The sequence below is a fragment of the Podarcis bocagei genome (genome assembly GCF_964188305.1).
Source record: "Podarcis bocagei genome assembly, chromosome: 6".
In the NCBI taxonomy this organism is placed as follows: domain Eukaryota; kingdom Metazoa; phylum Chordata; class Lepidosauria; order Squamata; family Lacertidae; genus Podarcis; species Podarcis bocagei.
Genome location: NC_138130.1, coordinates 78,701,011 through 78,717,325, shown reverse-complemented (window position 1 = coordinate 78,717,325; position 16,315 = coordinate 78,701,011). Strand labels below are relative to the sequence as shown.

General features: G+C 44.0%; 1 protein-coding gene and 1 long non-coding RNA gene across 4 annotated transcripts in view; both read left to right on the top strand.

Annotated features, from left to right (window-relative positions):
• Positions 1–16,161, top strand: part of B4GALT4 (beta-1,4-galactosyltransferase 4) — a 30,115-nt gene extending 13,954 nt beyond the window's left edge. For all 3 annotated transcript variants that reach the window (XM_081198003.1, XM_081198004.1, XM_081198005.1), the window contains 4 exons: positions 375–562; positions 1,540–1,662; positions 12,662–12,766; positions 13,257–16,161. In XM_081198003.1, coding sequence (XP_081054129.1) covers positions 375–562; positions 1,540–1,662; positions 12,662–12,766; positions 13,257–13,398 — 558 coding nt within the window. In that variant the 3' untranslated portion in view covers positions 13,399–16,161. The remainder of the gene's footprint in view (positions 1–374; positions 563–1,539; positions 1,663–12,661; positions 12,767–13,256) is intronic.
• The window catches only part of LOC308589180, a 59,685-nt gene that overhangs the window by 21,851 nt on the left and 21,519 nt on the right, over positions 1–16,315 (top strand). The window lies entirely within an intron of this gene.

Below are 16,315 nucleotides of genomic sequence, written 5' to 3'. Positions count from 1 at the left end.
ATTGAGGCAGTTCTAGGAGGGGAACAGTCAAACGGTAGCTGGTCTCAGCCAAGTTAATGGAGGGCACCGTTGCTGCCCTGTGTTCTCCTTTACAGGCAGCCAGGAAGGGTGGCTGCTGATGGGATGAGAGACACTGTATATGCAAGACGAGTTGTTTGCAGCTAGAGCTGGATTGGGCTCAAAACACACATATGTTTTTATTCATTTATAATATTTCCCTTACCTTTTCTCTCAATCCCACAGCTGCTTTTGTGGTACAGTTGCTGTGAGCCAGGAAAGGATACTGTAAACGTGTGATCAGGAGGGCATCCTGATAGGAAGTTTACTTAGTTTTAACAGGTCTGACGTAAATTGCTTCCTTTTCTTGTTTGCAGGCTGGCAGTGCCAAGTTTAACAGAGCAAAACTGCTGAATGTGGGATATTTGGAGGCCCTGAAGGAAGAGAACTGGGATTGTTTCATATTCCATGACGTGGACTTGGTACCAGAGAATGACTTCAACATTTACATGTGTGGCAGTCAGCCAAAGCACTTGGTAGTGGGTAGAAACAGCACAGGCTACAGGTAGGAGCTGGGAGAGAGAACTTGCATCTTCTGAAGAAGAGTTGATTTGCATGCCCTTTCATAGTGATACAAGTAGGGACGCTAACAACAGGTGATTACCATTACTTGAATTTTGCAAGCAGAATTGAAGCAGGCACCCTAGCCACCCATCCTGTGTGCGTGTGTGTGCGCACACACACACACACACACTGCAACCCATCTTGGTCCCCATGAGAAAAAAGCTTGCCTTGGGAGCCATCATAAGACAGAAGGTGGATACAGTTTCTGGGAAGGTGAGAGAGACCTGGCATGACTCACTTTTTCCTTTGCATGTTTTTCTAAGCAATGGGGTGAGCAACTCTGCTCCCTCTTGAGTGTAATCTGTAAGGGACCACATGTCATCTGTGAGTGAACATGAAGCCAGAAGCAGGTGGGGCCAGATCAAAGTGTGGGTGGGACTACCCCATTCTCTTTCTTTTCCACCTCTCTTTTCCTCTGCAGTAGGCTGCTGGTGGATGGATGGGTTATTCTTACAGGTGGTATGAGCTGAATGCTGGGCAAAGGGCTTCTGAAATTAGACCCAACAGCTACATAAAATTAGCCTTAGGGCTGCTAGTTGCCAGCCTGGGAGAAAGATGTGGAGTGTCTTTTATGTATATATGTACACAGCCTTACCCATCTTCAAGGAGCTTCCCCTACCAGTTGTCCTGTCCATTGTCTATCATATTTTATATCTGTAGGGCTTTTTCCATTTCACAGAATGAAATGTCTTTGAGTCAGATTTCATGCCATAGGTGAGCTAACACTGCTTGCTCAGGACATGGCAAGGCCCCTGAGAGCATATCTCTACACACACTTCATTATTCATTTTTTTTGCTTCAGCAGATGGGTAACTGAACTTTTTTCTGGCTATAAAATAGTTTTTGATAAAGGCTATGTTTGGGTTTATGCCACTTTCTGAAAAGACTTTTTCTCCACCGCTTCTTATTTGTTCCTAGGTTGCGTTACCAAGGTTACTTTGGGGGTGTAACTGCTCTAACAAGAGAGCAATTTTCCAAGGTGAATGGATTTTCTAACAACTACTGGGGCTGGGGAGCAGAGGATGATGACCTCCGCATCAGGTAATTGCACACCTAAGCAAAGTGGGTGGCATAGACTGTGGGTGATTGGAGCTCCTTGGATATGACTCATACGTTGCTTAAAATGAATGCAGAAGGGGAAGAGAAGTGCTATGGGCGAATTGGAGATGAGAAGCTTGTGCAATATAAATAGCATAAATAGGGATATGAAACCTAATAGTTTCATTCCAAGATTTTCCTAACAGTCATTAATTTTGCAATATTTCTCTAAATGAATTTTTAAACTTTCTGCCAATCTTCATCCACCGTCTCCTCTTCCTGGTCTCGGGTTCTGTCAGTCCTTTCTGTCTGTTCCATCTAGTCCATCAACCTGGTGATCTTATGTCCGAAGCTCTTAACTCTTTTCCATGTCCCTTCTGCAGATCTTCTTCATAATTGTCTCTGAGGAGTAGATCTCGGGGGAACAACCTAAGAATGTCTTTATCCCTTCTCAACCGGTCAGCCCATTCTCCATGGTTAGCACTAAAATCCAAAAAATATTCCAAAGCATACTTCAATGTCCCTCCAAAGTTGAAGGCCTCGACCACTCCAATCTCCTCCTGGCCCAAAACCAAATCCCAAAAGTCAGGACATCCCTGCATAGGAGGATATAACCAACTTGCCATCTCCAGTCCCGACAGGACTCCGTCTCTCCAAGTCTGACTCACTCCAGATTCAGTCATCAGAAACGACAGCTTATGTTCCTGCAAGGCCACATCTCTCTCAACTTGTATTACTTGAGGTTCAACAACAACCTCCTCCTTTGACTTCTCCGCGGCTTGCCCTGTCAGGGCAGATTCCTGGGTCAATTCTTGAGCAGGTTCTATATCAGTGTTCGCTGTTTGACCGAAATTATCCGTTGCAGTAGTCATCAAATCCATCTTCGCATGAAGCTGCTCCAACAAAGCACTTGTCCTGCACAAAGCAGACACTAAGGCTTCCTGTGTCAACATTCTTGTCCAAGGTCAATGTCTGTTTCTCACGATCCTTAATCTCTACAGCTGTAGAGTTCCCCAGGTCCACTCCAACAACAGTTCAAAAGCTCCCTCTAGAGGAAACAATTTCTATTTGTATCCATCCTTTTACAAGCAGATCCAGCAACAAAATTGCTTTCGTTTTTCAAATTTTGTTCCTTTTTAGTGCAAAAGGAAACATTGGAGTCAATATGTTTCTCTTATTTGACCATCTGTCAACATACGTTATTATTCACAGTCAATGAACTTTCCCAAAACGTCTATCTTTGACAGCCCGTTCCCAGGTTCAAGAAGATAGAAATGTATCTTTCTTTACTCCCTCTCCTGCAGGCTTGAACAATTTAAGATTTCCCCCCTCTTCTCCTGCTTCCAAGGGGGGTTTTGTAGTTTTAACCAATGGAAATTTAGTCCTTTACAGATAACTTTCCAGACTTTAGCTTGCGATGTCTTTGCTTCAAGCTATTTACAAAAGCGGAAGGCAGACTTCCTGTTTAGACCTTCCTGCTCCGGTGCCAAATTACGAAGTTTAATAATCCAATTTTCCATTCTACTTACGGGTACTTGTTTAGAGTCCAATTGTCCACAGGAAAAAAGTCAGCGCTCTCCGACAACAGCAAGGCGGCTTCACTCCGTGAAAAGAGCAATCGATTCGAAGCACTGCGCCGCTCACCCCACGTCGCTCCGGATCCCCGTAGCCGGGTTTCACCGCGAATAGGGGAGGCGCAAAAGGTGCCAGCCAAATCCCAGGTCCACAGGCTTCTCCCGCCTGCGGTTTTTGATGGGTCTCCGCCTCGCCGTGGCGGTCCAGACCCTGATTTTCACGGAGCGGATTCCTCCAGATCAGAGGAAATCCGCCATTGCCGGTGGCGCTAACCCGGAAGTCCGACACTAGTTTGAATTGACTGCACTTAGATGAGATCATTACGGGGAGTTACTGGTTGACTAGTGACCAGAAACTGTCTGCTTGCTGGAAGGGTTGTAGCTCAGTGATAGAGCATCGGCTTTGCATGCAGAAGGACCCAGGTTCAGTCTCCAGGTAGGGCTGGGAACAACTCCTGCCTGAAACCCTGGACAGCCACTGTCAGTCAGTGTAAACAATTCTGAGCTAGATGAGCCAATGGCATATGGCAGGTTCGTATGCCCCTATCTTTTAAGTTGACCTCCTTTACCTAGCTATTATTTAAGGCCTTTCCTAACGTGGGCAGCGGGAAAGAATCCTGCTTTCTCTTTATTACATGTATATGCTTAAGTACTAAAATTGGTGAGGACCACCCACCAAAGAAATATTAAAAGGAGGAGGGGAAGAAGGACTGTAAAATGGGCACAGCATTCAAAATGAGATGGGGGGGGGGAGGGCTCATAATGCACTTTTGCTTCAAACACCAAAGCACCATCTAAGAAACATCTATGGTGATGCCACAATTGATTTCCAGCTGGCAAAATACACCTGCAACAAACTGCATTATTGCCCTTGAAAAGCAGGTGCATCACAGCAACTAAGGACAAAGTATGACTTGAGGGGAACCCCCCCCCCCCGCCAAGAAAAACAAACTTATGGTTGGAGCTAATGGTGGTTATAATCCAAAATACATGGAGGGCACCATGGGGAAGGTCATTCATATTTATTAACATCACTTTCCCAGAAGGATGGAGGAGTGGTGGTGGTGATTGTGAACTCAGAAGGTATCTTGTACTGTTGAATGACAGCTTTGAATTTACAAAGGGTATGACGTTCATGGAGACAGACTTGTTTCATCAAAGGTTTGTTTTTTTTAGACTTCAGATATTGAGCAGGTCAAGTTAGTTGACTAAACTTCAAAAAAATGCAGCTGATCTCTTTCTCAACTTTCTTTTATCAACTTGCATGCTGGCAAAACAGCTATTTTCCTCACAACACCGTTGGAATGATGTCATTGGACGGTTCAGTGATGGTTGTGGTGTCCCCACCAATAAATTGCACAGCCTGGAACGGTGCTTAATAGCAGTGTTATCTCAAATTCTGTCTGTCGCAAATATCTTGTGCTCATTATTAGCAGCAAACTGTGCAGATATTTTAAGAGTACAGTGCTACCTTGGTAGTCGAAAGCCTTTGTTGTTGAACAAATCGGCTCCGGAACGCCGCAAACCCGGAAGTGAGTGTTCTGGTTTGAGAATGTTTTTCGGAAGCCAAATGTCTGACATGGCTTCTGTGGCTTCCGATTGAGTGCAGGAAGCTCCTGCAGCCAATCGGAAGCCGCGCCTTGGTTTTTGGACCGTTCCAGGAGTCGAACGGACTCCCGGAACAGGTTAAGTTCAACAACCAAGCTACCACTGCATTTCAAATTTTTAACTTCTCGTGTAGAAATTTGAGAAACTTCTGGACACTGACAGCTTTGCACTGGGAGAGGTACAAATGTCTAGCATATCTGTTATGCTATGTTCCTGCTGCTGTCGCTAGAAAAAGCAATTTCTAACACATTGAAGCCACAGAAATGTGCAGTGTGTGGAATTAAAAAGAAAACAGTAATCATGGTAATATTAAAACATTAAGTCTCCTGTAAGATGTGTATCATAATCAAATTTCTCATAAGTCAGCATTTCTGAACTGCTGGCTCTTCTTGCTGTTGTTGGGGAGTCTTGCTTGCCAGCTGCGTTGACAGTTTGATTGGCTTTTGGTTACAGGATGTGTTTATTGCTGCCTCAGAGAACTTGTCCTTTCTGTTTACCTTCCTCTCTGAATGTCAACAGAACTGCCATTTACAAGAAAATAAATACTGCAAGCTGATAAAAAGGAAAGATAGAAGCATTGTTCCTCTTGACTGAATGCTAAAAAGGGACGGGCTGGGATTGAGAGGCAGTCTTTTTCTGTAGATGGCAGCAATTTTCAGTCCCAGCTGTGTTTATCTCTTGCAGGAAATACAGCGACGAGTCTTGTTGCACCTTAAAAACTAGCAAATTTATTATGGTATAAGCCTCTTTAAAAAAACAACCAGAGTCTACTTCATCAGACACAATTGATTTAATTAACATGGTGGCACTTTATTTCCTCGACCATCTTCATGGTGCAGCATGTGCCTTATTGCATTAGTAATGCTGCTGAAATTTTGAAAATATGTCACTGATAGCGTTATTTTTTCCAGAAGTCAACTTTGGCTCCTTTTGAAAGTTTATTTATCTTTTTTTATATAATAATATTTATTCCTTTTACAACAATTTAAACACTTACAGAAAAAACAAAGAAAAAAATAGTACATTACAATACAAAAACACTACATAAAAATTAACAAAACAAAATAAAAACAATTTAAAAACACATCAAAAGAGAAGAAAGAAAAAAAGAAAAAACTTCCAATGTCTTATCTTTCTTTCACATATTTCAACGGCCTCCTCACACCTCCCTTTTTGTATTCCACTTCTATTAATTATTTCAGCAATTCCTTTCCATCTTCCCGTTTTCTATCCTATAATTATCTTAACACATTTTAACCTTATTTTCCTTTAATACTCTATTAATCTATTTATACTTAATTCCTTATAACATTTCTACTGAAGCCATATAACTTCATTCCAACATTCTTCTAACGTTCATTAATTTTACAATATTTCTATAAATAATCTTTAAACTTTCCCCAGTCTTCTTCCACCGACTCTTCTCCCTGGTCTCGGATCTTGCCAGTCTTTTCCGCCAATTCCATCTAGTCCCTCAACTTCATCTGCCATTATCCAACACTTCAGTGCTTCTAAGAGACAACCGTTCTCTCAGCCAGCAAAAAGCAGATGGTTCGCAACAAAGTTTAGGGGTCTGGCAGGGCAGGTCCACCTCCTTCTTTAGCATCCGTCAATATCTTAAATTTTACTCGAGGCTTCCTGCCCTGCCAAACAAATCCAGAAACATCCCTCTGCCACCTCCTGAAACAATCCATCCCATCCAAAACTTGCACTATTTGGAACAAAAGCAACATCCCCGGCAACACAGCAACCCTCATCCTCACCACAACAGCTCGGCTCAACAATAGCAACTTCAGATTTGTCCATATTTCTTAATCCCCCTTCTCTTCAATCCAACGTCCTTCACAGTTACCCTTAAATAAATTCACATTTTTGGCGGTCATACTGACCCCCAAAAGCCTCTCTTTCTCAACCGATGTTAGTTCTGTCTCCTCCTGAAGCTCTGTCAAGCTTTCCTTTCCCAATTCAGGTAGGGCTCTGGTCCTCAAATTCATCTGTTTTTCTTTAAATTCCATCATAACAGATGTCAACTTATGTTCATCGAGTTGCCTTTGAATGGATGGGGCTCTCTCACACTCCACTTGTATTGTTTTACATTTAGCAGCAAGGGTTTTCTCCCTGACTTCATCCGCAGTTTGCCGTGTCAAGGTAAATTCCTGTATCAATCTCTGGATGGTTTCTGTGTTGGTGTTCACCTTTTGTCCCAGATTGTCTGTTTTCCTGTGAAGCTGTTCCAGCGAATCGTTTATTTTCACTAATGCGACCACTAAGGCCTCTTCTGTCGACATTTCATCTGTTTTTTCCTTTCCATTTGCCATAACACTTGAGAGATTCAAGGTCAATCTCAGAGTCTCACAATTTTTATCTTGCAGCTGGAAATCCCCCTAGCCCAGCTCTTATAAAGTAACTAATTTCAGAGACTTCCACTAGGGGGAAACAGTTTCTATTTATAATAGTCAACAATGTCCCCTTTAAACGCAACTCATACAATCCAAAGTTAGTTTCAGATTTCAGTTACTTTTTACTCCTTTTTAGAAGCAGCCGGAGACAATAGAAACAATGTATTTCTCTTACTTTGCTAGCTGTCAAGGAACGTTCTAAGTGCTGTCAATGAACATTCCAAAATGTCAGTCCTACTGGCAGCCCGTTTCCAGGGTCAGAGCGGTGGTTAACTCCCTTCACTCTCTCCTGCAGGCATACTCAGTCCACAACTCCCCCCCCCCTTCTCCTGCCTCCAAGGGGGGTTTTATGCTCTTTACCGATGGAAATTTAGTCTTTTACAAAAGGCTTTCCAAGACTTCAGCCTACAGCCTCCTTGCCTCAGTCTGTTTACAAATAGGGAAGGCGGACTTCCTGTTTTGAACCTCCCCATTTCGATGCCAAATTAAACATTTAAAATCCGATTCTCCCGTCTCAGCTCTACTCACGGGTAATTACTTTGGAGTCAAATTGTCCACAGGAAAAAGTCAATGCTCTCTGGCAACAGCTATGCGGCTTCGCTCCATGGAAGAAGCAGACGATTCGAAACACCGCGCCGCTCACCCCACGTCACTCCGGATCCCCGAAACCGAGTTTCCCCGCGAGTAGGGGAGCCGCAAAAGGTGTCCGCCGAATCCCATGTTCACAGGCTTCTCCCGCCTGTGATTTTTACGGGTCTCCGCCTTCGCCGTGGCGGCCAGACCCAAATTTCCACGGAGCAGATTCCTCCCGGTCAGAGGAAATCCGCCATTTCCGGAGGCACCAACCCGGAAGTCTCTGAAAGTTTATTTATCAGCTGGGTCCTGTAGGAAGGCATTTCGTTTCTTCTTTATCGAAAACCATAAGTATCCTTGCATCTTGTGAACCAACTGTTTAAAAAAGGAGTTATTTTTCAACCATGTCAACTGGTAATTTGATCTGGGGTCTCTCCATATCTCTGGCTTCTCTTTCTCCCTGTACCCTTCACTGAGGTCTGTTTATCTGCCAGTGAAGGTTTTATCAATAAGTACATGGATGCTGCACATGTCCAGCGCTATCAGTCAACATCAGCTACTTATTTTATGGTTCCAAGATAAAATAGCCTAAAGGAGTGGCTCTTAATTTTTTTAATGATGATCTGCAGACCATCTTATTCCAGAGTCTAGATAAATTGTCGCTGCCAGCTTACAGTCCCTGGTGCATATACCCTTCCCCTGAGATGAGTACATCAAAGCCTTGAGGAGCTGAAATCCAGTGCTGGCAGCAATTTCTAGTCCCCCAGAGCTCTGCTGGACATGGATAGAGTAGGACCAACATGCAGCAACATTTGCAATTGTGTGGTCTGAGTAGCAGCTGTGCATTTCTGGGTGGGGCTCACCATGGGCAGAACTACATGTTACACAGGCATGCCAGCTCCTGGTGGCTTCTCCTCCCCCTCCTAAGGAAAAGCAGAGTTGAGAGGAGAAGCTAAGGAACATGGAAGTGGTGTGTGCAATTGTGCTTCCTCCTCTGCATTCCCAATCCCTGCTGCACGTCCTGCAGGGTCCTACTTGAATTTTGTAAATGGAGATAAAGTCTTGTCTAGAATTCTGCAAAGGGAAAAAAATCAGCTTGGGGAACAAAAAGGTCCTGGGGAAATGTGGTGGGCAGGCTTCCGTGCTCCTAATCTCCTCATCAGAAAACTGTTTTTCCTTGGTTGGGGGATTCCTATGTATTCTTGTATGTAATTTGCAGTTTGTGGCTAGAGCAGTGGTTCCCAGATAGCTAATTATTGAGGATCCCCTATTTTTAAAAAGCCAAAGCCATGGACCCCCTACTTTTGAAAAAAAATACCTCTATGGTCGTTACCTGTGCAAAGCAATTTTTTGAAGAAAATGTGGGTTAGCCCCTAGTAGGCAAAGGATTGTAGGTATACTAAAAACAGACCCTAAAATTTGTGATATTGCCACAAATTGTCTATCCCCAGACAGTAGGAAAAACTTGTCTCCATTGCTCCACTACAACTGAATAAAATAAAAAAGCAATTGTGTCCCTAACGTGCAAGTGTTCTATTTGCAGAAGGCTTTTTTATATGAGAGAGTATTCAAACATGCCATTCCTTACTTGTAATCAGAGATGGTACACCTTAGCAAAACTTTGCAGCATATGGTTCTGCTAACTGAAGGATCTTGCACCTTCAAGACATAGGTGAAGGCTTGGTCAGGGCTTGATACAGTATTGGTGAAGACTAAATAGAAAACAGCTGGAATTTTGTAATGTTGGTAATAGTAGCAGTAGTAGCTTTAGTAGTGATGATAATAATTTATTATTATTTAGTCCTCCTGTGCCCAAGTTTCATCCCTGGCTTAAAGAGATTAATTAGTTAAATACTTATTTTGAGTGAGGTTTTTATTCTTGCTGTTTGCTTAATAGGAACAACCAACTTTTTAATTTATTAGGATTCTGCCGTACATCTGTTTCCTCCCACCCCCAAATGTAGCCACATAGCTTCCCACAGAAAACATGGAAACAACATCCACGCAGGCTGCCTTTTGCACTAAATAGGCCTGGGCCCTCACCGTGATGGTGGCTTCACTTTATTGCAAGCAAAACCACTTGGCTTCCTCCAGCTGGCGCTGGTAGCAGAGGGACTTGGGAACAGCAGTGGTTTCACCAGCGATATACAGCTGAGTGAAGGCACTATCCCACTCTGCCCTCACACCGGAAGAGGGAGGAACAAGCTGTATTGGAGAGGAGCAATACAGCTTGTTCCTCCCTCCGCTTCTCAGCTGAGGGGTGCATGGTTGCCACTCCCTTCAGCCAAGCAGTTAACGGAGCCTCCAGCCCACCGCTGGCTCGTTCAGTTGGGGGGCGGGAGGCCTCTTCCACCCCCCTGCTGAGCAGTTCATCAAAGCCCCAATGCTCCTTGGCTTGCATATGAGCCTGAGAGGCATCGGGACTCGCTCACTGTGTAGGACTGGGCCATGTAACTCGGCTGCTTCTTCCTTCCCAAAGGTGGGAAGAAGCAACCGAGATAAATTCCAGTCATGGTGATATGTCAGCGTATACTGGTATTTAGCTGCTGATATATCACAATGTTGAAAAGGAAGTATCGCCCAGCCCTAGCACTAAACTAAATCATCAGAGGGTGAGCTGTTGTGCTAACCATAGTAGCAAATTGCTTAGCTCACATTCTTAACTACATTCTTTCTGTAACTCCCCTGTGGGAAGACATGCTCTGAGCCTCAAAAGCCTAGTTAAGTCACCCTTTCCCTGCAGAGCTGGCAGCCCCTCACCCCTTCCTTGTGAAGTGTTCCCTCTTCTCCCCTCTTCTCGGCAGGCATTTGACACAGCGAGCACAAGAAAGTGCAGCGCCTTCCCAGCCTCCCACTTGTCTGTCCATTCCCAACAGCAAGGGCTTGGTGGACTGGCTGGCTGGGCTCCCTCACCCACTTGCTTGCTTACTCGCTTACTCCAAGGCTGCCTCAGCTCCTGGAAACCAGCCCCCCGGCCAGCCCCAGAGGCACCATTTACCTGGGGAGCTTGTAGCCAGGGCTGCTGCCACAAACAGCCTTTGGGCAGCAGAGATGTGAGAGGGTATCAGAGGAGGGAGGGAAGGAAAGAGGGATGGAGGCCAGTGCTCCCTGTGGCACCCCTGACCATCATTTAAGGCACCCCAGGGTGCCACGGCACATTGGTTGAAAACCACTGGCTTAGCTATTTCCCTTGTTGGATTTCCAAGATGAGACAAGAATCCCAAATGCATAAGGCAAGAAAACCCTACCTACAAGCAGTGGGATAGACCATTAAACCTGATAGTCGTTGAATGCAAATAGAAGTTCTTTTCAGTTAAAAAGTAGAGAGCAAGGGGAAGGGATTGCTTACATTTTTTTTTTAATGATAAGCATGTGAATCTACCCTGTGGAGCAAGCCGTTTGCACTCTCTCTTCTCCCATCCCCCTCCAATTGCAAGAGCCCTAAGAAACTGTATCAGAGGTTTTTGTCCAATCCCAGCACACTTGCCATCCAGAAACTTTTCCACAAGTTTTTCCCCTGCCAGCAAGCAGGTGCTGGTCGTGAGCAGAGGCTAGATGATCCGTGGATGACTTTTACTGTGCAATTAACAAGATAAGTGAGTCTATGGCAAGGGACCCCCTGGGTGTGTGCCCTCTGGACCCCTAGGGATCCCCGGACCCCTAATTGGGAACCACTGGGCTAGAGAACGTCCATACTCAAAAAGAATGTACTTGGTGCCTCTGTTATCCATGAGTCCAATAGAGGGCAGCAGTTCCCTCTGTTATACTCTTACAAAACGAAGTCGGGTTATAAAGCAGAGTGGGAAAGGGTTTGGGGTTTTTTTTGTTTGGGTTTGGTTTGGTTTTTTAGAACTTGTTTTTGCTCAGTGCTGTACTGATGCGCTGCTTTTTGAGTCTGATAGTTACTAGTGATTAGTTAGGCCTTGTCCTTCAGCAAACTGCTTCTAATTGTAAAAAGCCTTCCGTGGATTTTGTCCCTTCAACGTGACTGCCTAGAATCCCTAAGCAAATGAAGTCTTGAGCTGTAATACCATCATTATTGGTTTTCTTTCACTGGTTGTTTTACAGCTCTGAGTGTCTCTGTTTGGCATGTGCACTATAGGAAAATAGGAAGCTATGTTATATCGAATTAAGCCACTGGTCTGTCTAGCTCAGTATTGTCTACACCCAGGGGTCAGGAGCCCAGCTCCCACAAAGACATTTTAAAGGCCATAGAATGTTAATCAGCCAAAGGCCTGGATATAGAGAAACCTTTTCACCTGGCACCTAAAGATACAGTATGTAATTAATCTGCTATACTCAACAGCTAAGGTCAGGTGCAAGCTGCATCCCCCTCCCCCATGATCTCTTTCAGTACATGCCTTTGGGTGAAGTGGGGTTCTAACCAGAATATGATGGTTTTTTAAATCAGCGGATGGACAACCTGTCTATGGCCCACCCACAAGGAAATCGGATTAGGAAGAAGCAAACTAGCACTTGCTAGCCTTGATTCTCTTATTTGCACAGCCAGATTGGAAGCGCTAAATGAATTTAAAAGGCCCCAAAGTTTGCCCCACCCCCACTGAGGGATATCTGAAAATTTGAGACGGTGCCCCACATTTCTAATAACAAAGGTAACAGTTAAGGGTCTTCCATTACAGCTTGTACAAAAATGTGCGGTGTGGCTGTCATTTCAGTTGAAGTTTATAGGGACCTGCGCACTGATGCACTAGAGGGAGTGTGAGTCAGATGCCTATTGTTTTATAGTTTTGAGCTGGGGGAGGTTGGGAGGTTCTGATCATCATTCTCAAACCTCACCCCCCCAATCTCCATGACATGCTTGCAAATCATTGCTATATTTGCATTTAGAGTTGAAATGCAGAAGATGAAGGTTATCCGGCCTTCTCCTCATGTGGCCAAATACACAATGATCTTCCACACGAGAGACCAAGGCAACGAAGCAAATCGACAGAGGTGAGTCAATGAAGTCATATTATGGTAGTAAAGCTAGGTGGATGGGAAATGGGTGAAAATGCGACATACGGTCTAAGCCAGGGTGGCCATTATGGTGCCCACCAGAAGTTTTGGACTAAAATTTCCAACAGCTCCAGCCAGCATTTCCAATGGTCAGGGATGATGGGCATTGTCTCCTGCAACATCTGCAGGGCACAACATTGACTAACCCTGGTCTAAGCATAGTGTGGGCACGGTACCCATATAAATGGATTGTGAAACACCAAGCCAGACAATATATCATATATAGAAGTTGTCCTTACTCAGGTCTGTATTGCCTCTTAAACTGCAGTTTGCATCTTCGGCCACTGGAACTTAAGATTCATCTGCTTTCAGAGTTTTACATATCGTACCTGTCTCTAAAACAGAACCTTCATGACGTTTTAATTCATGCCCTCTTTTCTGTCCTCTCTCCACCCCACCCTACCCATTTTTATTTTTAATTGTTCAGAATGAAACTCTTGCGTCAGGTATCTCAAGTGTGGAAAACAGACGGGCTAAATTCCTGCTCTTACAAGCTGCTCTCCGTGGAACACAACCCTTTGTACACCAACATCACAGTGGACTTTGGCATGCCGACCAAGATTTCATAACCATCTCTTGTGCCTAATGAACTGTATGGATAATCGAAGACAATTTCCAGGGCCGAGAGCAAGCACCTACGTTTTTGTTGGTGGTTTCCCAGAATCAAGTACATTACAGGGGGAAGAATAGGGTCCCCCCCCCACCCGATCTCTAGTAGCTTTGTTAGATGTTTCTTCCTGGACTTCAGGACAGTACTGGCCTGTTGGTGACTGCGGTTAACTTAAATAACTCTATGATCATGGTTTTTTCTTTGATTAAAAATATTAATTCCTTCCTCTGGAGGGAATTGACTTCCACTGCCTGAAAGCTATCTGTTTTGATAGCTGATGTTGAATCTCCACCATTTTAAAGTGGAAACAAGGATATAAGGACAATACTGCCATGCTTTTTCCAAGGTGCAAAGTTAAAGGGCTTCTTCATCCAATGGGCAATTCTCTTTTAAATAGGATAGCCCTGTTGGAAATGGCTTTTTCTTCAGCCAGTTGAACAAGCATTCATCATAACCTCCTGAGGTAAAGGTATCTGATGCCACCGTGTTAAGGATACCCACAGGGAGAATGAGGGAGATTTGAAAACTCGCAATAAAATATGGAGCATATTGAAAAGTATTCCATTGTCTTGGTGAAGCTTTCCAATTACATTGTCAGCTTAAGGGTGTGTGAGAAACCTTATTTAATTCTGCAGCTGGTTTGTAAAAATGTTTGTGGTGCTGTTGCCTAAGGACAGCAAGAGAATGCAGAGTGAGAGGTTGTGGAAGTAAATATTGAAGGTCCTCCATGCAGTTCCTCAAAGGCATAATGCACACATGTAAAATGGTCTGGAAACAACTGCTTGGGGGGGGGCATGACAAAGTGGTTGTGTAGCTTCTAGGTGCATTTCAGGCCACGGTACTAAAAGTAGAATATGTTTTCAGGGAGGGGGAGTGAAGTTTCAACAGTTCCTAGAAGGAAATGTTTTGCATTTTGAAGAAATTATACAACTGATATTTGCCCACTGATCCTGAGCGTTTTTCAATAAAATAGTTATTGGATTTGGGTGGGTGTTCAAAATGAAAGTGGGCTGTAATGCTTAGAATAGATAAATCACCGAGACTTACATCAAGTCATGACTAAGTCGCATAGACTTCATTAGACCTGCTCCTATGATTAAGCCTTTGTTGTTACAATTTCAAGTTGTCTGTCTGCAAATCGCTCCGTAGATACCATTTGTCACTTCACTTAGTGGATATGCTTTCAGTTCCCCACAGTTTGCAAGGCAGATACAGGCCACGACTGTCTGTGCATGCGTGCATCACTGCAACCTGGAAGTGGTCAGAAAATGGGCTGGACAGAGGAGGGACTGGCTTACACGTGCACCGCCGACACATGCGGGGGTCAGGAATGCATCCCCTGTGCAAAATGGCCACTGCCTATACGCAAGGCGTATTTTGTGGGTGAAGTGACCAATAGGAACTTGTGTTGGCCTCACCCTCAGTGATGCTGCACAATGCATAATCGACTAGCTGAAGAGAGCTTTTATGTGCATGGAAAAAGGGAGATCATTTGCATCCCTGTGGAGCAAACCCTGCCCTTATTGAAGCAGCTCCCTTAAGAACATAGGGAGCTGTCTCATAACAAGTCATACTATTGTCCATCTAGCTCTCCAGTGTCCATAGTAGCTGGCAATGGCTCTCCTAAGATTTCAGTCAGGCAGCCTTTTCCAGGCCTACTTGAAGATGCTAGGGATTGAGCCAGGGACCTTCTCTATGCAAGCCAGACACTTCCTTCAGAATAATTGTGCAGAAGGGGGAATGCTGCCAGTACACAGGGCTACCCTGCATTCCTGTTGCCTGCTTCACACCTAACAAACATTGTAATATGGTTGTTCTACACAAGATGAAGTACTGATGCATCTTCGCTGTACATTACTGAATGCACTGCATAAGCAATTTGCAAATGCTTAATCTCTCATATGTCAAGTCCCCCTGCCATTTGCACTGAAATAAGTAAAGATGATCACCGCCTGTTTATAGCACAGTCATCAGATCTCAAGGCATAATGAAGCGATGAAGTAAAGGCTTCTGTTGACGGCTTTGAATAGAAAGAAGAGGTTATTAATTCTGCTAGAGGCTTGTGGGGAAAAAGAAAAGAAAAATCGAGTTGGTACCAGAAAGTTTAGCAGCATATTCCCAAGAGCTGACTGATCCATATCAGGGATGCTCTGAGGAAAAGAGGCACAGTACAGGATGCCCTAATGGAAGACACAGAAGCACCTTCTGTAAAGCAAAACCCAGCATTCTGACACACGATTAAATCGTGCATGGTCTCAAAGTGGACTAGGTGACCCTCATGGTCCCTTCCAACTTGACAATTCTATGATTCTAGCCAAGCGCAACAGAGCTACATACACCTAGAAGCAGGTGTCTTAATTTTTACAACAAAAGTGCACGTGGGGTGCAAACCTTGGCCACTCTCACACCTCACTATCATTTATCTCCGTTTAAGATGGAATTGCTTTAGGGAGGAATGTGAACTAGGGAGTTAGCTCCTAACACCCATGCCTTACTGTAAAATGACCATGTGCTCTTTTATATGGGAAGGATGCAAATAACTCATAGGCTATAGTCTTCCCTTGCCATGTACTGTATATCAGAAACCTCTGGAGCAATGCAAAGCCTCTAAGGAGAGAAATGATCCTTCAGAAAAGCAGGTAATGATTGCAGCTGAGACAAAATGCTAATACTCAGTGCAGTTTATTTAAATTCATTGAAAAATAAACTTTTACAAAATTAACACTTTGAAACACATTTAATACTTAACTGCCACCTTAAAGCATTAACACTGGTGCAAGAGAACAGAATTTATAATGCAAAAGATGTCTAAAAATAGAACAAATACATAAATTTACGTTACATTCATACGGTTAAGAGGATACAGTAATGCCAAG